This window comes from Gekko japonicus, unplaced genomic scaffold (assembly GCF_001447785.1).
Source record: "Gekko japonicus isolate JY-2015 unplaced genomic scaffold, Gekko_japonicus_V1.1 scaffold590, whole genome shotgun sequence".
Lineage (NCBI taxonomy): Eukaryota > Metazoa > Chordata > Lepidosauria > Squamata > Gekkonidae > Gekko > Gekko japonicus.
In genome coordinates this window covers 89,266-109,978 of record NW_015161968.1, presented here as the reverse complement: position 1 = coordinate 109,978, position 20,713 = coordinate 89,266, and the positions used below count along the sequence as shown (strand labels likewise).

At 43.7% G+C, this 20,713-nt stretch overlaps 1 protein-coding gene across 1 annotated transcript in view; it reads left to right on the top strand.

Annotated features, from left to right (window-relative positions):
• Window positions 1–20,713, top strand: part of PSMD14 (proteasome 26S subunit, non-ATPase 14) — a 70,916-nt gene that overhangs the window by 27,630 nt on the left and 22,573 nt on the right. The window contains exons 5-7 of the mRNA XM_015429639.1: window positions 1,664–1,783; window positions 4,682–4,752; window positions 5,712–5,862. Of these exons, the coding sequence (XP_015285125.1) occupies window positions 1,664–1,783; window positions 4,682–4,752; window positions 5,712–5,862 (342 nt within the window). The remainder of the gene's footprint in view (window positions 1–1,663; window positions 1,784–4,681; window positions 4,753–5,711; window positions 5,863–20,713) is intronic.

Below are 20,713 nucleotides of genomic sequence, written 5' to 3'. Positions count from 1 at the left end.
TGCTGTCAGGGGTGTGGCCTAATAAGATAATACGTTTCTGCTGTTGGGTGTGGCCAGTTATGCTAATGAGTTCCTGCTGGGCTTTTTCTACAAAAAAAGCCCTGCCAGTAACCTTTGTCTTGTGTGTCGCTACAGATGTAATTCTCTTGTGCTTGGCTGCTGGAAGCTCCACTGTCACACCGCAGGGGTATGGTAGGCCCCCAAATCCGTCTCACACTCTACAATGTATCCATCTCTATCACTAGAAAGTCTCAGTACTTTTCACACTCTATACTTACTCTCAGTGTCTAGGCATGTTAATAATGCATCTTCTTCATGTATTGTCAGTGGCATCATTCACATTCACGTGATGCTGCTTGAGCTATAAGCAATAGGCTGGATTTAAGCCATTCATTGGAAGGGCTGGAGTTATACCAGACAAGATGCTCTTCTTTGTAAATATAGAAAGTTCATTGAAAACAGAGAGTTGCCTCTCCACAAAGACATGGCTGATGTGGGCCTATCCAAAGATCCGGACACCCAGCAATAAGATCTGCACAAATCCTGCAATCACAAAATGTTGATCTAGGGAATGAATGGTTGTGAATACGGGCACAATCAGTTTCACCAGATATACATAACCTGCAGGATTTGACTTGCCACGTAAAGTATGGAAGATGGCTAATAGAATACGAATACGAACAGGCGTTGGCAGTTGTGCAGACCTGTTGTTTAAATGGAGCAATATACCGGGACCCGAATGCAATTATGATACAGCCCGCCAAACTATTTTCCATCTGTCCCGGGAATGTAAGTGTCATGCCCAGGTGTGCAGAGAAATCTGAAAAAATATATAGGGGGGAATAATTAAATCCCCCCAAAAGTAAAAGAACATCCCCTGCGCATGCGCAGGGAATGCTCTTAGAACAGCTTCGCTGCCGCCACCACCAGAGAGGGGGAGGGGTGGGGGGAGAAGGCTTGGCCGGCCAGCGACTGTAAGCCGCTCAGCCCTCGCCACCACCCGGGGAGGAGGGAGAAAGTTTGGCGGGCCAGCGAGGCCTCGCTGCCGCTGGGGAGAGGAGGAGGGAGAAAGTTTGGCAGGCCAGCGAGGCCTCGCCACCACCACTGAGGGTGGTGGGGGGAGGAGACAGCTTGGCAGGCCGGCGAAGCCTCGGTGCCACTGGTGCCACCGCCAGGGCGGCAAGGGAGGGATAACGTTCGGCGGGCCAGCAAGGCCTAACCGCCACTAGGGGAAGGAGGAAGCTTGGAGGGGCACGGGCCTTGCCGTGGGTGACGAAGACGGGGGCGGGGACAGGGGAGAAGGCTGACCTGCGGCTGCTTCCTTCTCTTGTGGAGCTTCTTCCCCCCCCCTGAGTATCGCGGGTCCCCCTTGTGTGTGTGTGTATGTATGTATAGATAGATAGATAGATAGATAGATATTCAACGTTTTGAATCTCTCTGTTATCTTGGTGTCTACAAGGTGTGGTGGAATATCATCAGCAAGTTTGCAAGGCATGGGAAAGTTAGTTCTAGTTGCCCCCAGTAAATACCACTTGTATGTTATAGCACCAAACTTGTGAATGTGTAATTAAAAAACCCCAACAACACTAGGAAATTAAACATGTGTCACTGGCATAAAATACCATGGAACCCATTATCAATATAATGTTTATCTTCTTTCCAGATGTTGAAGCATGGTCGTGCTGGTGTTCCCATGGAAGTTATGGGTCTGATGCTTGGAGAATTTGTTGATGACTATACTGTCAGAGTGATTGATGTGTTTGCTATGCCACAGTCAGGAACGGTAAGTACTCTTTAGTGAGTAAATGTGTTTTGTCACACTAGGTAACTGTACATCAAGATTTTTCTTCCTCCACATGCGCAATAGTTGTGAAAAAGATATTGATGTCTGGAATGCATATATCCTGGCCTGTAAGAGATGCTGGTGATCTATGCCAGCATTTAACAGTTTCAGTTTTAATCCTTTAGCGAATATAGTTGTACACTCTCTAGTGGTGTGGCCCATGCAGGTTTGCAGCTAGATGTCTTCAGCTGCATTAAGTTATGATACTTATGATAACAGAGGCAGCTGCCAACAGCCCAAGACTACATTGGATCAAAATTATACAGTATCCCTTGCGGCAACACTGAATCTGTTTCTTAGACTCTCCCAACAAGAGCCCAACTTGTGTTGCAGTCGTTTCTGTTGCGAAGGGTTATTCATTAGTACCAAACTGTCTCAAACACACACAACACATGGAGAGTAATCAGTTCTGCTTAGATAAGGTTTGGGAATCTATAGCTTTTGGGGGTCTAGTTCCAAATGGTGTGATCTAAAAGGGTACAGTCTGTTTAATAAATGATTGGACTACCATTTGCTCGCTTTACAAGGATAGGCTCATAAATTTGACTGCAGATTCTACTTTACACAACATCCTAGGCAATCATTATGATTGCAAAAAGAGGTGGCGTTAGCGTTAGTTCCAACCACTTAGCAAATGTCAATGTTTCTGGGAGGAAGAGGAAATCCTCCTACGTTGGCATTGCTTCTGGGAGCACCCTAGGTCAGGATATGTGTGTGTGTGTGTGTGTGTGTCTGCAGTGCTGAAAAACAATCGGACCATGTGTTGACTGTCTTTTTTTAAGCTGGTTGTGCTGTTCGCTGGTCAAATATTGTCAATTGACTGCTTATTTGAGTGCAGTCAAGTTTTTCATAAAGTAAAAAAATGCTACTGTGTAGCTAACATCTGGCCTTTTTATTTTACTGGTAGCAATGGCAGGACTGAGGGCTTCATGTCCCTTAGCTCTGCAGCAGTTGGGGGCAAATCTGTTATTTGTTGAGAAAGCAATATCCATCCTTTCTTCTAAAGTAGCGCTTAAGATAGTGTACAGGTAACTTAGAGTAAAATACTTACATTACGAAAGCTAAAACAAGAAAAATGAAACACTGCAAGCAGTAAAACCACCATCAGTCATAAAATTGCAGTAAATAACAGAAAACGGAATAAGCCGGCAAACACCAATAAAAAGGATTCATAATCCTAAATTAGGCAAAGTCAATTGATTCTCCATCTTCAAATGCCCTCCTGGGTGGGAGAGCAGAATCTTTATATATTTCTGCCTGGTGATCCTTTCTGAGAACTCCTTCATGAGAGGTGTCTGGGAGCTCCAGCTAATGCAGCACAGCAAAATGTTTTCCACTGTGCTGTAATTGCAGGCATCTCCAAACAGGAGCAAAAGCAAAAACATGGTAAAATCAGGTGGGTAGCCGTGGTCTGAGCAGGCATCTCCAAACAGGAGCAAAAGCAGTCACACATGGTAAAATCAGGTGTGTAGCCGTGTTGGTCTGAAGCAATAGAACAAAGTTTGTGTCCAGTGGCGCCTTAAAGATCAACAAAGTTTAATTCAGGGTACAAGCTTTCATATGTATGCACACTTCGTCAGGTATCTACTGCTTCAAATAGCTGAAGCGGTGTAAAGCTTATACCCAGAATTAAACTTTGTTGGTCTTTAAGATGCCACTGGACTCTCAGACTTTACCCTTGGTAAAAGTCACTGATTTGGACCACCAGCTACTCTGCCTGGCTTGCTGCAGGAAACAAGGAGTAGACCCTCTACATTATCTGACCATGTATTCTGCAACAGTCCTGTGAGGGGTGGGATATGGATCTAAAAAAGCATTGGCCTATTGCTTAGTTAGGACAACTTCTTCTGAAAATTACTTTCAGTTCCATTGCTTTTTCGTTTTTAATTTCACCTAAAGGGTTTTTTCTTTTTAAAAGCATTGGCCTATTGCTTAGTTAGGACGACTTCTTTTGAAAATTGCTTTTTCATTTTTAATTTCACCTAGGGTTTTTTCTTTTGGTAAGTGTAGGCTAACGGGTCATATTCCTGGGTAAACGATAACTTTTTGATGAATCATTAGCATTTATAGTAATGTAATATTGTCTTATCAGTTTTTAATGTAATTTCATGAATTTGTAGTAATTTATAGTAACAGTCAATTTGGGTTTTTTTTGTAAAATAAGTATCACACTTGTCAGTAATTAAAATATCATGCTTTAATGGTAGTTGACCATTATTTGTCAGTACTTGATCAATGATTTGAGTGGTCAATTGACTTTTTTGGGGGGTCCAATCAAATGTCCAATGAACCCCTATTCTCTGTGTTTTAATGGGTGCTATACCATCTCAGGGTGTTGTAGTGTATCATGTAGTGTATCATGAAGTTCTTGTAAACAAGTGGTCTTTTTCTCTCTTACATATGTGGCAATGGACTCTGTGCTAGAATAGTCGCTTCCCTGGTCTATTTTTCCTGGTGATCTATGTTCTCCAGGCTTTTACTTGGGATGAGCAGCAAGACGGAAGCTGGGTTGGTGGTAGACATGACCACTCAGCAAAACAAGAAGAGAGAGACTGAATGTGGCACACACTGCTTGTCTGAATATTGACAGTGTCCTTGCCCAAACAGAGGCCAACCCTTTTTAAGTTGCAGGGAGCTTTGACTCTCAGAAGCTTATTATTACCCTGAAAAATCTTGTTGATTGCTAAGGTGCTGCTGGACTCGGATATAGCTGTTCTGCACACCCACATGGCTCCCCCCTTAAAACTTTTTATAAGTAAATGATCTAAAAGTCTTGTTGTAAGTGACAGGTATGTTAGATCTGTCTGTAATTGCCTCTCTTACTTTCCCCACATCTAGGGGGTCAGTGTCGAGGCTGTTGATCCTGTGTTTCAAGCCAAAATGTTGGATATGTTAAAGCAGACTGGAAGGTAAGGACCTTCTTAGTTGGCATTTCTGGAATGTAGTAATCCCTGATGCCTTGTGTTCTCTTGCATTATTTGTCAGTGTTGAGATCTAAGTCGTGGGTTTGATCCAACATCACTAAGAGAATATGCTGTGTAAGCCTAATTATGAGCATGAGTATTTATGAGAACCCACAGCCCGTTGTTCCCGGCTATGTACTTTGAGGCTCCATTTATGGTTGGCACTGTTGCATACCTTGAAGCAATCTTTTCCACTTTTGTACTAATTCAGCACAAAGGGGACTGCCACCACCTTAAAATCTGAATTTTCAGTTCTGGTGCCCCCTGCCCCTCAGAGCAAAGGTTACCCGGTAAAAAGGCATCCAAATATTTAAACAAATTTTGTTACTTCACTTGTGCGATCTCAACAGTTGTCATTTGCTTGCTCAAATTCTTACACTGTGGCAAAAACTTCAAAATTAATGTTAACAAAAGACTCAACAGCTGAGCTGAATAGTGCAAATTGCTTTTTGACCGAGTCATAGTTCTACTGCTGGTTTAATTAATATTTAATCTTTCCCTGCCGTTTGTTCCTGTCGTCCATGTCTAAAATGGACTTTTCTGCCGCGAAAAACCAACTTTTGGTGCCAGTGACTTGGAGCAGGTATTTACTGAAGTGCTGAAAGACTAAAATGTGGCTCGGAAGGTGTGGTAACAGGGTGAAGAAACTGGGAGCCTGACCTACCATTGCTAATATGCATCGCTTAATGATAACACTCCTTTGTCACATTTTCATGTTTTCACCATAATTTGGTGAACAGTAATTTAAATGCTTCTGATGGTGCTACTTCTCACCTCTTGTTTTTTTTCTTCGCCTACTGACTGTCGCCTTATTCTATTGTTGCTTTTTATAGTTTAGGTTGCAAAGTAGCATTGAGCATTTCTTCAATGCGTTTGGTTTTTTCTTCTTCTTCTTTTTGTTTCAGACCTGAGATGGTGGTTGGCTGGTATCACAGTCACCCTGGCTTTGGCTGTTGGTTGTCTGGTGTGGATATTAATACTCAGCAGAGTTTTGAAGCCTTATCCGAAAGAGCCGTCGCTGTTGTGGTGGATCCCATTCAGAGTGTAAAAGGAAAGGTACGTGTTGCTTGCTATTAAGAACTGAAATTGAAAGCCTTGCAAGTGGAATCACTCTGGATTTTCTCATATGGAATAAATTTTGGAGATCACGTTGGGTTGAAAGGGTCCCCTTCTACAAGAGAAAGGTAGCCGTGGAAGGTAGGATCCTGTGAGTGGAAGGTAGGATCCGGTTTCTCGCATGAACTGTTGCCACCACTGCTCCAGAGTGTCTGCCAATCTTCAGGAACAGTTGTTGTTTTTTTTAAATGATACCCATGGGCTTCTGCAGCAGCAGCAGGAGGAAGAAGGCTGTGTTCTGCTAGTGCAACTCTTTGGATTCAACCCCTGGCTGCTTCATAGCTTCTCTAGATTTTTAAATTAAATGTAGCAAAGGAAATTTAAGATTGGAAACATAGGTCAACTTGGCAGTAAATGTGGGATAATGGCTGTCTCCCTTCTGTCCTTTGCTGTTGAAGAACTGTCTTACGCTTATGGGTGGCATTTTTTTAAACTGTAGCTATAATCTTAAACTAGAAAATTATATTTAAACTCTTGTACAGGTTACTCTTTAGTGAACGTATTTAGGGTCGGGCGCTGTGATTGATAAACAGAAGTCCTTTGTGCTTTGGCGATAGTTCAGGACAGTAAAATTTTAAGCAAACAGTGAAATCCTGGTAAGTTGGGCTGGATGCAGCCCTTTCCTACATAGCAAGAGCGCTTTTATTTTATAGAGATGGTGCACAACACTTATGTGCTTCAAATGTTTCGGAATAAAAACTTTTCCCCAAAGACTTCACAGCCATTCACGTTTAGGGTAGTTTGCAGATGAATGATTATGTGAAATCATTATGAAAAGAGATTAACTTGCAAAGCATATTGGGTTATAGTTTGTCCTTTGTTGAAATCTCTTTTGTTCTTGTTTGGTTCTTTTTTTTATTTATTTCTAGCCCCATATGCCATTTTCCTATTTCCTGCCTCATGACAGCAGGGAGCAGCTCTATTATCACCTTCACAGAGCTGTCTGCAAATGTGAGAGGCAATTCGATTTTGCTCAGCCACAGGGAGAGTGGATTAGAAAAACTACAGAACATACAGAAATTGGCTAGGTGGTTACTGCTTTAAAATACTGCTGAGGTGTTTTGTTTGAGCATGCTCTCCTATTGTATTGTGGAATATCCGTTCAATTAATAATATGTATGACATTTATATGATTTTATAAATATTTTAAGGGTTTAAGTTTTTCCATTCATAGTTCAGTGGCGTTAATGCAGGTAACCAGCTCAAACGACTGCTGCCTTTTATGATGTGATAATATTTTAGCTTGAATATGATAAAAAGAATATAAACGTCATTTCATTAAATGAAGTTCTCTTCTCTGCACGCCAGTTAATTTATTTTTAAATGCAAAAGTTGAGATGTAAAACATGTGTCTGTGGGGATGTCCATGATTTAAATAACATCTCCCTTCCAAAGAAGCATTTTGATAGCTTTCTGGAGCAAAGAGTCACCACTAGATTTTGTCTTGCTTTTGGGATTTCCCTTCTGATTCAGAACACCCTGCCATGATTTTCGTGTGTGTGTGTGGGGGTGCTGTTTTTGAATACTTATAGCTCCATGTGACTATATTTTTTTAGCCCATTCCAAGTAATCTTCTATAGTGCACATTAAGAATGTGTTGAAAGAACTAAAGTCTTGTTCATCACAGGTTTAATTGGTGCCTTTTTGAATGAGTGGGAGAGAATGAAGTAGAGTTTCTCAATATTAATCAATCCTGCCCAGCCCTTGGAAGTTTTGAGCATCTTAAGGGAAATCGTGCGGTTTAGAAGTGTCTCTCCCCCTTCCCCCAACACATCTAGGCTTGTGTCTGGCTCTGTTCACAGCCATTTCTCTTCTTCACAGATATGGGTAATATAGTCTTATGTCTGGTTAAAGCCTGTGAGATGCAGTTTGTTTTGCATTTGCAGTGGGGTAGGAGAGGAGGTGGTATGGATTTGATGGTTTAAGATGTGGTTTTGGATTTAAGTGACACAAACAAAAGTCATGGTGGGAGACGCTTAGATAGACCACCAGAACTTTGGATCACCACTTGTTGCTGAAAAGCATGCTGCATAGTAGTGTGTAATTACCAATTTGTATAGTTCTGATTTTTCAGTCATTGTGTAGCCATGACAGTTTGAAGCATGATTGTGTAAACCTTTTACAAAGCATCATGCAGAGACATCATGGAGGATGGGGCTATCGTTAGCTACTAGTCATGAGAGATCTACTTCCTCCATATGCTTCTTTATAACAGTTCCTGGGAAGCATGGGCAGGACATTGCTGTTGCAGTTATCCTGCTTGTTGTGGGCTTCTTAGAGGCAGCTGGCCAGCCACTGTGTGAACAGAATGCTGGGCTAGATGAGCCTTTGGTCTAATTCAGCGTGGGTCCTCTCATGTAATTGTGACTTGATCGTGTAGTGTGAACAGCACTGGTCAGGAAAGGGGTTGGGGCTCCGTTAGGGGTGACAGAATTCTCAAGGGCTTCATTCCTATGGAGGAAAGTAAGCTGTGTTTGTCTAGGGGGACAGGTTCCCTGAACTTTCCCAGAGGACTGGATAACTATCAAGATATAGTGTGGTGTGATAGCGTTGGACTGGGATCTGAAAAGTTCCTGTGTGATAGTGATCACACACTCTCAACCTAGCCTACTTCACAGGGTTGTTCTGAAGGGAATGATATAAGCCACATTGTGTCCCCAATGAGGAGAAAGACAAGGTATAAGTAAAGCAAATAAATAAATAGATTGTGGCTCGTTGGGTACACTTATTTCAAACACTGGTAGAATAGTAGAAAAAGTCGAGTCTCTTCCCAGCTGCTGTGCAGTGCATGAGAAAAGAGAGAGAAAAGTGTTCTTCTTTCTCGCCTCTTCTAGGTCACATGTTCTTTGATTTTTTGTCATGTGACTTGTTAGTAAAGTGTACTCAAGTAAGTTGATCCAGATGGTGACAACTTATGGTGTAGACATGTCCAAGAGCACTGACAAGGCCAGCTTCAGTTTGGATGAATGGACTGTGGTGGTTTCCATCAGATAAAATGGATCTCATGAAAGTGTACCTATTCTGTATCAGACAAGCTCCATAGAGATGTGCTTACCTTTTCTCTCTGACTTGCTACCTGCAGTGGTAACAGGCTGTGCTTTACCCCCCCAGGCAGCTTCAAGCCTACCTCCAAGTAGAGGCTAATAGTCTTCGACAGATTCATATTGTTTTCTTTCCCTCTTCCTCCGCCTATGGAGAGGAGTGATAAGTGGAGTGCCTCAAGGATCTGTCGTGGGACCTGTTTTGTTCAACATCTTCATAAATGATTTGAATGAAGGAATAGAGGGAATGCTTATTAAATTTGGAGAAGATACTAAATTGGGAGGGGTAGCAAATACAGTAGAAGACAGAGTCAGGATACAAGATGATCTTGACAGGGTGGAAAACTGGGCTAAAACAAATAAAATGAATTTCAGTGGGGATAAATATAAAGTTCTGCATTTAGGTAGGAAAAATCAAATGCATAATTATAGGATGGGGGAGACTTGTCTTGGCAGTAGTATGTGCGAAAAGGATCTAGGGGTCTTAGACCATACACTGAACATGAGCCAGCAGTGTGATGCGGTAGCTAAAAAGGCAAATGCCATTTTGGGCTGTATCAATAGAAGTATATTGTCCAGATCACGCAAAGTGATGGTATCGCTTTACTCTGCTCAGGTTAGACCTCATCTAGTTTTGGGCACCACAATTTAAGAAGGATGTAGACAAGCTGGACCATGTCCGGAGGGGGGCAAACAAAGATGGTGAGAGGTCTGGAGACTATGAGGAAAGGTTGAAGGAGCTGGGTATGCTTAGCCTGGAGAGGAGGCGACTGAGAGGTGATATAATAACCATCTTCAAGTACTTGAAGGACTGTCATATAGAGGATGGTGCAGAGTTGTTTTCTGTTGCCCCAGAAGGTCGGACCAGAATCAATGGGTTGAAATTAAATCAAAAGAGTTTTTGGCTAAAAATTAGGAAAAACTTCCTAACAGAGCGTTTCCTCAGTGGCTCCTCGGGCGGTGGTAGGCTCTCCTTTTTTGAAGGTTTTTAATCAGAGGCTAGATGGCCATCTGGCAGTAATGATGGTTCTGTGAATCAGCAGATCATGAGAGGGAAGGCAGGAAGGGTTGCATCAGTTCTCATGGTCCTTTCTTATACACCCAGGGAAATTCTGATTGCCACTTTGGGGTTTTTCTCCAGGCCAGTTTGGGTGGGAATCCCAGGTGTTGGGGGTTTTTTTGGGGGGGGGGTCATCACTGGGTATGTGTGGGGGTATTTATGAATTTCCTGCATTGTGTAGGGGGTTGGACTAGATGACCCTGGAGGTCCCTTCCAACTCTATGATTCTAAGTAATGACATCTAATTGCTGCTTCCTTGTAATCTCATACAATGACCCTCTGGATGTAGAATTTCATGCAGGGTGCTTTGTGCAATCCCTGTTCCCCCCCCCCCGCCTGATTGTTTTCTATAAACCCTGTTTCTTCAGTGTCTTCTCCCAGTGTGGAATTTGCCACCCTTGTCCTTTTTCTGTTGTTTTGTTAACAGCACATATGACATGGTATAAAGTTAAAAAACCAACCACACTAGATTGTAATTTCGTATATTACATCACTCCATGCACAGAGTTGCTATTAAAGGGGATGATGCTTTTGCCTTCATCCCCTGTCCTTCTCCTTTTCCCTCCCAGAATATTTTCCCTCCCCCCAAAATGTGTACTTTTCTTGCGCACATCGGAAGATAGCGTGCATGCTTCAGGTTTACTTCTATTCTCTGGTTTATTTCTATCCACTGAGTTCTCTTTTCCACCTCCCTTTACATTTTTCTTCATTTTTAACCTGCCTTTTTGCCTAACAATATAGAATCTGTTTTAAAAATACTGACCTGAACCCTTTAAATGGTCAATAAAGCGGAATTCACAGAAGGGGCTCCTGCCACTTCTCTCTTCCCTCGGGAGTCCTCTGCCTCCTTTCCCAAGCCACTTTTGAGAGCTGAGGGACCTATGAGAGTGGTATTGGGGGGGGGGGCAAATGGTAGGCAGAAATCCACACATGCGTTCTTGTCCATGATCAAGGTAGGAGCTTGCCCGTGGTGGCAGTTATTTCCTCCCTCCTGCCAGAGCCCCCAGGCCTCCTCCTAAGCCATTCCTGAGGGTTCCTCAGCCTTCTTAGAGTGGGCAGTGGAAGGGAAAGATGACAAAGATACCTTACATGAGCTCTGCTGCATGTATGGATTCAAGCCTACTGTTAGAACCATAAATACATTGTTCTACCAAGATGTTCTAAACATCACCCTTTTCTTGGTCCCTACCTGCCTGGCAAATGAAAAGTTTTGTGGCTTGTATCCCAACAGAAGCTGAGATTCTGAGCTACTTAGCTACTGAGAGCCAGTTTGGTGTAGTGGTTAAGTGTGCGGACTCTAATCTGGGAGAACCAGGTTTGATTCCCCACTCCTCCACTTGCAGCTGCTGGATGACCTTGGGCAAGCCATAGTTCTGTCAGAGCTGTCCTTGAAAGAGCAGTGCCTGTCAGAGCTCTCTTAGCTCCACCTACCTCACAGGGAGGGTGTCTGTTGTAGGGAGGGGAAAGGAGTTTGTAAGCCGCTCTGAGACTCTGAGTGAAAGGCGGGGTATAAATCCAATCTCCTCCTCCTCCTCCTCCTTGCCTTTTGCATATGAGCCTGACTCAGTGGCATTTTCCTCTTTTTTTTCCGGATAGCTGACATCCATGTCTTATCACAAGCTGCTTTTGATTCTCTTAAGTTTTAAAATTGCGTTTCTTTGGATCCTGCCCAGGGGTCTTGATGAGTGAACTGGCCATTCTGTTAGTGCGAAGTGCGTCAAGGAAATAACACTGTGTGGTCTATCTCTGTGTTATTCACAAAGTACCATTAGGAATAATTTGCATCAGGGTGGAGAGCAGCTGATATGTGAACCATTGCCTGTGTTGGGCACTGCCAGTGCATTGCCCTGTTGGGCACTAGAATACTGATGCAATATTAAGTCGCCTCCGCAACTGACTTTACTTCTATTCCACCTTCCTGTTTTAGGGGGGGAAAAGTTCCAATTGCTTATGACATCCAGATGTACGCATTTAGTTGAAATGGGACCCGTTTGACCCCTGCCACAATTTGGTTTAAAATCTAAGTTGTCTTGTGTGTGAAGGGCCTACAGCAGAGAGAAGCAACTCTGGCATGCAAGGTGGCAAACCAGACAATTTAACCTGGTACAGTGGCTCCCCTGCAATACTCCAAAAGCATAGCTGTAGTTGGGCCAGGCCAGAACACGCCTCCAGACCTTTGTGCCTAGAGCAGCAATGTTATCAACTGGTTCTCCTTCTGCCTCTGCATCCAGTAAAAGTGAGCAGATAACCCTGGTCAAGTTATCCTCAACAACACTCTCTTTGGCAGTGATATGTTTATTGAGTTATAAGCAAGATCCAGGTCATAACTGAAGATTTTGGCGGGTATAATCATAGATATAGGTAATTCAAATGAAACCCCTCCTAATGGCCACTCATGCGTCACATCCATCCCGCCTAGCCATAGCGTTCCTACTCCCCTTTCACCTGGGAAATATATGATCCCATTATCTACACAAGCAAGCTGGCACCAAAAGTTTCCAGGACGTTCCTCTGGGAGAGGAAGGTTTCTTTGGAAGAGTTACAGCCTCTAAGATAGCGCACTCGTTCACTCCACACTCGCTCTCCCCTCCCCTAAGGATTTCCCTCCCCCCCCCCTTCATTCATTGCAAACTGAGCAGAGCAATGTTTGACATTCTGCCCCCCCCCCAAGCCCCAATCACCCTCCCGGCTTGAGGGGGTGCTGCTGATGGAAAGTGTGCATCAGTTTTGCAGCTTTGACATGCTTAAAAGCCACCCATTCATTATGACTCGGGTCAAAGACTTTCCATTTGATAAAGTAGTACATTTGGCCCCTTTTGATTTTAGAGTCTAAAATGTCCTCCACTTCTTGATGGGCTTCACCATCCATGATCAGGGGAGAAGGAGCTGGAGGTTTCCACTTCATTGGTTCAGAACCCTTCTTCAGTAGACCGAAATGGAACACAGGGTGAATATGGCGTAAGCTTTTGGGCAACTCAACCTCAACAGTCACTTTGTTAATGAGGCGCACCACTTTAAAAGGGCTGACATCAATGTTCCCTCTAAGCTGTGGAGTCCTGTGAGCAAAAATTCTACTTTGTGAGCTACTGGCATTGAAGTTGTGAGCGAGCGATTTGATTTCCACATAAATTAGTTTGCTCTGGAGCCATCCTTCCTGAGCTAAGACACAAATGTGTGAGCCGGAGGCTAAAAACCTGTGGGCTAGCTCAGACTAATAGCTTAGAGGGAACACTGGCTGACATATCTCCATTCTAATTTTCTCCTTGGTTGCAGCCCGTGGAGGTTTTTAGTAGAAATGTACACAAAGTCCCATGATTTCAACTCCCACTCTGGGCCCCTTCCTTTGTCTGCATAACGCTTATAGTCCTCTTTTGCTTTATCCAGGGTTTTCTGGAGAGTGGGACACCCCTGGATTATTCTGGCCCACCAAGTACTGGCGTCACCTGGGCCTGGATTCTCTGGGTTCAGAGTGGGGAGGGGTCCCCCCTCGTAGCCATATACAGCCTTAACGGGGAACACTCCAATTGAACTATGCACAGAATTATTATAGCTATATTCTGCAAACGGGAGTAAGTCCACCCAATCATCCTGTTGGTGGCTTATAAAGCATCTCAAGAATTGCTCCAGTACTTGATTTGTCCATTCTGTTTAGCCATTGGTTTCTGGTGGTAAGCGCTACTCAGTCCTTGTTCCACCGCCAGAAATTTCAAGAGTTCCTTCCAAAACCCTACCACAAACTGGGAACCCCGGTCTGAAATTATTTTGCAGGGCAGGGCATGGAGTCTGATAATGTGTTGCATGAATAATTGGACTAGTTTCTGGGCTGTTGGCACTTGTTTGCAGGGGACAAAATGGGCTTGCTTTGAAAATAAATCCACCACCACCCTGATAACAGTTTTCCCATGGCTCGGGGGTAAGTCCATGATAAAGTCCATAGAAATGACACACCATGGCTGGTCCAGAGTCTTTAATGGCTGCTATAGTCCCGGGGGCTTCCCCACATGCCTCTTGCTCATTAAACTCATCTGGCAAGAGGCTGCATACTTTGAGATGTCCCCTCCCATGCGGGGCCACCAGAATTATCTCCGAATTAGGTTTAGAGTCTTTAAATAGCCAAAATGCCCAGCCAATTTATTATCATGCCCCATTGATAAAATCTCCCCCCTCATGGATTCTGGGACGAACAGTTTCTTTTGCCAATGCCAGCACCCGTCCTCTCTTTGTGTCAGCATCCCCTATTTCTCAATTTCCACCTTGTCACCATCAGAGAGGGCGGACTTGAATTTCTTAGTCCATGGCTCCACCCTGGACTGAGGCACCCCCTTTGCCTGACCGTGCATCACCACTCCTCCTCCCAACTTGGTGGGTGTGAACTTGGTGTCCACTACCTCCTCCTGTTGGCTAGCATGCTGTGGAAGGTGGGACAGGGCGTCAGCCAGGAAATTTGATCTCCCCGGAAGGTGTTTGAGGGTGAAATGAAACTTAGAGGAGAACTCCTCCCACAACAACTGCTTTGTGTTTAGGTACCTAGGGGCTTTGAGGGTTTCTAAGTTTCTGTGGTTGGTTCAAACGGAACTTGGGCCACCTCCAGCCAATGTCTCCAGGTGGTTAGCGCCAACTTTATGACTGCCGCTTCCTTGTCCCACTCTGCCTAATTTCAGTGCTGGAAAACTTTTTAGACACATACGCCACCAGATGCAAGTTCCCATCCTCCCCCCTTTGGAGGATCGCTCCCCCCCATAGCCACATCAGAAGTATTCACTTGCACCACAAATTGCTTAGTCTCATAGGGGGTGAAGGTGTGCCCCCACTCTCTCAGGAACTTATGCACCTGGATCACGAAGAATGTCAGCTTCTCAGGGCTGGCATCAAACGTCGCCTCCAGCACATCTTGGGGTCGCTCCTGGTCTGGCTGGGGCCCCAGTGGGGGTCCCATGACCTGGTCTGGGGGTCATTGGTCGGGGGCTTCCTCAGCTTCTCTTCCTCAGAGATCTCCCCCTCTTGCTAGATCAGCTCCTTGACTACTCGAAGGAGGTTCTCTATGAGGAATTTAATTCCATCTTTGATTTCTTCCATCTCCCCCTCGAGCTCTGCTCACATCTGATCGATGCGTGATGCCTCTCCCAGTGTTTCAGCAACCAGCAGACGTTCGGGGTCGTCTTGGAAGATGCGGGAGGTTCGCCTCCCCTTGCTCCCCGGAACCCAGGAGGACTCAGAAGCCAGGCCGGGTCGTCCCATCAGTTGCGCTCAGCCTTGGCACCCTTCGGTCTGGCCCCCTCCTTCCAACACACAGTGTGCTTCTTGGGTTTAGGGCCAGCCAACTTCTCTTCCGTCATGTCAGGGACTGGGATCGGGAGCTCAGTTTCTGAGCTGGTGCCCGTTCCAATTTCTTTGTCTTTGCCAGCCATCATGGGTGTGGTGCGGCTTTCGAAGAGAGAGTTCTGACACTTCGTTAGACCCCTGGTCAAGTTCTCCTCAACAACACTCTCTTTGGCAGTGATATGTTTATTGAGTTATAAGCAAGATCCAGGTCATAACAGTACCATGTCAGAACTGAAGATTTTGGCGGGTACAATCATAGATACAGGTAATTCAAATGAAACCCCTCCTAATGGCCACTCATATGTCACATCCACCCTGCCTAGCCATAGCGTTCCTACCCCCCTTTCATCTGGGAAATATACAATCCCATTATCTACACAAGCAAGCTGGCATCAAAAGTTTCAAGGATGTTCCTCTGGGAGAGGGAGGTTTCTTCAGAAGAGTTATGGCCTTTAAGATAGCGCAGTCAGTCACTCCACACTCGCTCCCTCCTCACCTAAGGAATTCCCTCCCCTCCTTCATTCATTGCAAACTGAGCAGAGCAATATTTGACAGCAGCCCTGCTCTGGTCATTGCTACTTGGTATGCTCAGACCGTGAGGCAGGTACAGGAGGTTGCCATCTGCACTTGCAGTGCAGTGCCTCTCACTATCTCACTGGGTAAAAGGTCAGTGTCCTTTGTGTCAAATGGGGGTCACCAACCTTCTTTCACATGTTTCTCACTTTGAAACTGAAAAGTCCCAGACTCTCCATCCTTTCCTCAGAGGAAAGGTGCTCCAATGACCCTGATCAACTTGTCTGCCCTGTTTTGGACATTTGCAGTACCTATTTTGAGATATAGTGGCCAGAACTGCACACAGTATTCCAAATGAAGGTGTGCAATAGCTTCATATAAGGGCTTTACAATATTGGCTGATCTCTTTGCAATCTCCTAACAATTACTGCTATAGAGTTTGTCCTCTTTACTGCTGCCACACACTGGGTCAAAAATGTCATTGGGATTTCTACTACAACTCTCAGATCTCTTTCAAACACATCTTGAGCCACGTCAGACCCCATCATTAAATATTTAAAATTAGGATTTTGTTGTTCCACTTACCCACATTGAACTTCATTTGCCACATTGTTGTCCACTCATCGAATGTAGAGAGATCCTCCTGGAGCTCTTCACAAATGTGCCTTGATTTTTACCACCCTGAATAATTTGGTATCATCTGCAAACTTTGCTTCTGTACTGCTCACCCCGAATTCCATAGGTGTGGACCCGTGACAACCACAGACAGTCTGATCTGAGCACCACCATCAGACAACCACCTTTCACTTGGAACCACCCAGCTCGTATTGAGCCCTTCCTTTTCTCTTTTTGCCTCTCATGTACCACTTAAAGTTCCTTCATCTCCACTCCCCACCCCACCATCAATGGCCCTTAGTGTGTTTTCTACACTACTTTCCCTTCCTACTATTCTTCCCTTTGTTCTCTGCTCACAAACCCATCAAGATGGTCTTTCCCACTAACTCACATTGCCGTATTCTCCTTTCTTGTTTCTCTGCTTTTCATAGAGATTCCTTTAAAGGGGGAATTTAGAAATACTTGGTTTGGGATTTTTTTTTTAAATGTAGGATCTGCTAGACTCCACCTAGTTTCTTCATGATGTAATTTGCTTTAGTGTGTTGTAGTTTAAGACACAGTTCTTCCCTGTATTTAAATCGCTTTCATAGCTTAATAGTGTTTATATGTGAAGTGTTAATATCTACAGGGAATGGATAGTGCCCTTTGTTAAACATTTTATTCTTGCCTTGTCTTTGGTCTAACTGGACAAACACTGCAATAAAATGGAATAGTCGAGAGAGGGGCCAGCGAGATCAACAGACCCTCTGTTGATCCTCTGACTTCTCTGTATTCTTGCCCTCTATATAACTGATGCTTTTACATGTTCTGTGTTTCAAGATGATTTTTGGTTGCTTCTAAGTGCATCTTTGACTGTTTCTGACTGACAACTTGGAATGGAAACCTGTCTTTAAACCAACCTTTCTTCTGCCATATGTAAGAAGAGCCTTGCTGAATGGTCCATCTAGTCCAGCATCCTATTTTCACAATTGCCAACCAGCTGTCCTGAAGAGCCAATGAACAGGGCATGTATCTTCAAGTGGGCTCATTTCTGGGTCCTTGCCTCATTGCCAGTTGTATCTTAGAGGGCATGTAGGGAAGGAGGGTGATACAAAAGTCCTTGTAATGTCGTCAGAATACCGTGTCACCTCCTTGGAACGGTTTTGTAAACTACATGAGTTTTTGGTCATTTCAGTACAGTGAAGACTTGTGTGTCTGACCATCCCCCCCCCCCCCCCCCCTTACCATATGGATATTAAACTGCAAGCAGGTATGAGTGCAAGTGAAATAATCTCTTGCGAAAATCAATCTAGTGCTGAGTGGCTCACCATCACCTCCCCGTCTAACAAAACTGTCACAGAAAGGAGCAGTTGTGGCCTACCACAGATGCAATGTGCTAGGTGAAGCTAAAATACACAGTTGCGTTAGGAAGAGCCAAATGTTGTGTTGTGGAAGCGCAAAGCTGAGGTATTAACTTGTTGACTCCATAGTTTCTCTCCCAGAATAAGGATAGATGGGGAAATTTGGGGACCTGGTTATTGCTATCTTCTAAAGGAAACTTCACTTGGACCACCATGGGAAACCAATGGGTGGGATTGACACCGAATTTTCCACTGATGGAAGGGGAAGTATAATTGCTGTCAATTCTGCTTCCTACTGCAGATTTTCCTGTTGCGCCATTCCTGAGGGTCCCTCAGAAGCAGCATGTCAGGGAGCTCAGTGGGCTGCAGCAGGAGGGGGAGAGGCAGGAAGGTGTTTTCTGCTGGCGCAAGTGCCTTCTGCTAGCAGGTGACTTAGTCTGGCTCCAACCCAATCCTTGGGCTTTAAGCACATCTCTCTCTGGAACTGGTTTGGGTCAGGTGATCCTCCAGGCATGTTTAGATGAGCCAAGGACTTGCACGCTACTTCCACCTCCTCCGTCTCCATTTCCTGTTTGAACTAACCATAGCTTGCCAAGATGTCTGAATCGGCATGCTGTAGTTAGTGCATCTCCCCCAGGCCAGAATGAGAGACCTCCTCGAAACTAATTTTCATTTCTGGAATCAGAGGACAAACACTCATCAGCTGCTTTAGACCTGTCTGCAGACTATGGATCGTGTCAAACAGCAGAGAGAAAGGGTTGGGGATCAGGGCACGTGTCTTCCTGCAGCTCGTTTGTGATACTCCAACCATGGTCTGCAAAGTTGCCTGAACTGAGTCTGTATGTGTTTCCAACACTGTCTTTGAAATATATAGCTGCCCCCAAGGATCCTGCATGGTCAGAATGATAGGGTATAAATGTATAAAATAAGATGCAGATTGTATTGTAGTTGCAGCTTTTGTGTCCTGTTTAACCTTTTAAATGCATATGATAATTGTACATTTGGGGTTTTGATTTTATCTCATAGCTTAAGGAGCTAAGTTACGTCTTTGTACAGAGGTAGAAAGTGGAATATTTTATTTAACAGATGGAACTCCTGTACATCCTGAACCGTTGTCTTTATATCAGCACTCAAGTTTGCTCTGCTTAGAATCCAGTAGTAAGTGCTTGCTTGTTAAACTGAAAGGTTATTTCAGTTTATTTCTCTTCCCTAAAACCAAAAAGTTCAAAGCAGACTTTTTTTTTTGTTTAAAAGTATTAATTTTTAATTGCCTTTTACCATAGTGGATGCAGACTAATCCGTCTATCTTCATTAAGGAATACAGCTTTGAAAGTTGTGGTTTTGCTGCTTGTGGGTTATGGCTGCATGCCTTCGCTTGTCAAGATAAATGTATTATTCTGTAGCTGTCTCCTCTTCCAGTGCGGGGATTCGAGTGGCATCGTAGCCCTGACCAAAGCCAGCAAATTCTCAAAGGATAACGAAGGAAAATGTACATACTCCTAGGAATCTCTTTTCTAGAGCCGAAATTGACATTTTTATAAATAATTTCCATGAAGCAGACTTCAAACTCACAATCACAGCAATTCAGTGATATGCATTTGGCATGAGTCAGTTTCTGGTCTTAGTGCTTTTCATTGGAAATGGCATAAAAAGTAAGACTTCCCTGAATTTTTTATGCTGTGGGCTTACAAGGGACTGAAGATGTTCTTTACTTGCGGTTGTCTTAAGTGTGCATGGCAGCATAAATAACGAAGTGGTCATAAGAATCAGCTGCACTTTGAGGGTCATGTGTTCCATTTAATTTTTAAAGAGTCTGGAAGCCAACTAAGCAGTTGATAACAGGTCAGTTGCAGGTGATAAGAGAGGTTTTAGATGGGACATTACTCTGCCTTCCACACCTGGCACAGCTACATTATATCCATTTACACAGCATTTCTTATGTGTTGCTATGCTGCTTCATAAATATACAGCTTAAACAATGGCTAGGTACTTGACTTCAGAAGCAGCACAAGGCATTTTTAAGGTAGCTTGCATATGTCATCGGGTTTGGGGTTGTTGGTTTTGTTCTTTGCTGCAAATATATTGATGCCAGAGAGTTTCAGCTCTGAACAACAGAGCTGAATTAACCAATTCTAGTTCATCATAGTAAATATTACACCTATATTATTTCCCCCCAGGAGTGTTGTTAGATCTGCTTGATTGAGAATTTTAAAACCTTGAGGTAAATGAACAGCCACGATCCTAATGGAAAAGTCTTAAATGTTTCAAATTGGAGCAATGATTAAAAACAGATTTTAAACAGCTAGTATTAATGTACAAATACTCCTTTCATGGTCACAGCTTGGTTAACAGTGATGGCAAGTGATTTGTATGCTTATCTGCAGAATGGGTTGTAGCATAACTTGCCTAAAACTATATAGATGAAATTATTCAGCTATCTGAAGACTAGCTTTTGATGAACTGCAAACAGTATTATGGATTGTTAACCCGAGGGCGGTAGCTGAAAAAAATGGAACGTAGGTTTTGTTCATTTTATGATGCATTCACATAAAGATCCAGTTTTTATTTTGTATTGGCAGCTTCAAAATATTTAGTATCTATTTCCAGGAATTGCAATTACTGAAGCAGTCCATAGAACTGAAATCCATGCATCCCACAAACTAATTATATTTGCAAGGTCAGAATGAATACACATTTTCTGAAAAATAAAAGGTTATATAAATGTGTCTTCTGCTTGGCTGTTATATCACAGTTTGTTGATCTGGAGTATAATGTGTACAATTCACAAATTTGTCTGATAACAGAAAGTGGTGTGTGATTGTGTTTATTTTACTAACCAGTATATTCACAGCAATCACTTCCAAATATCTCTCCAGTAAAGATGTGTTAATTACAAAACA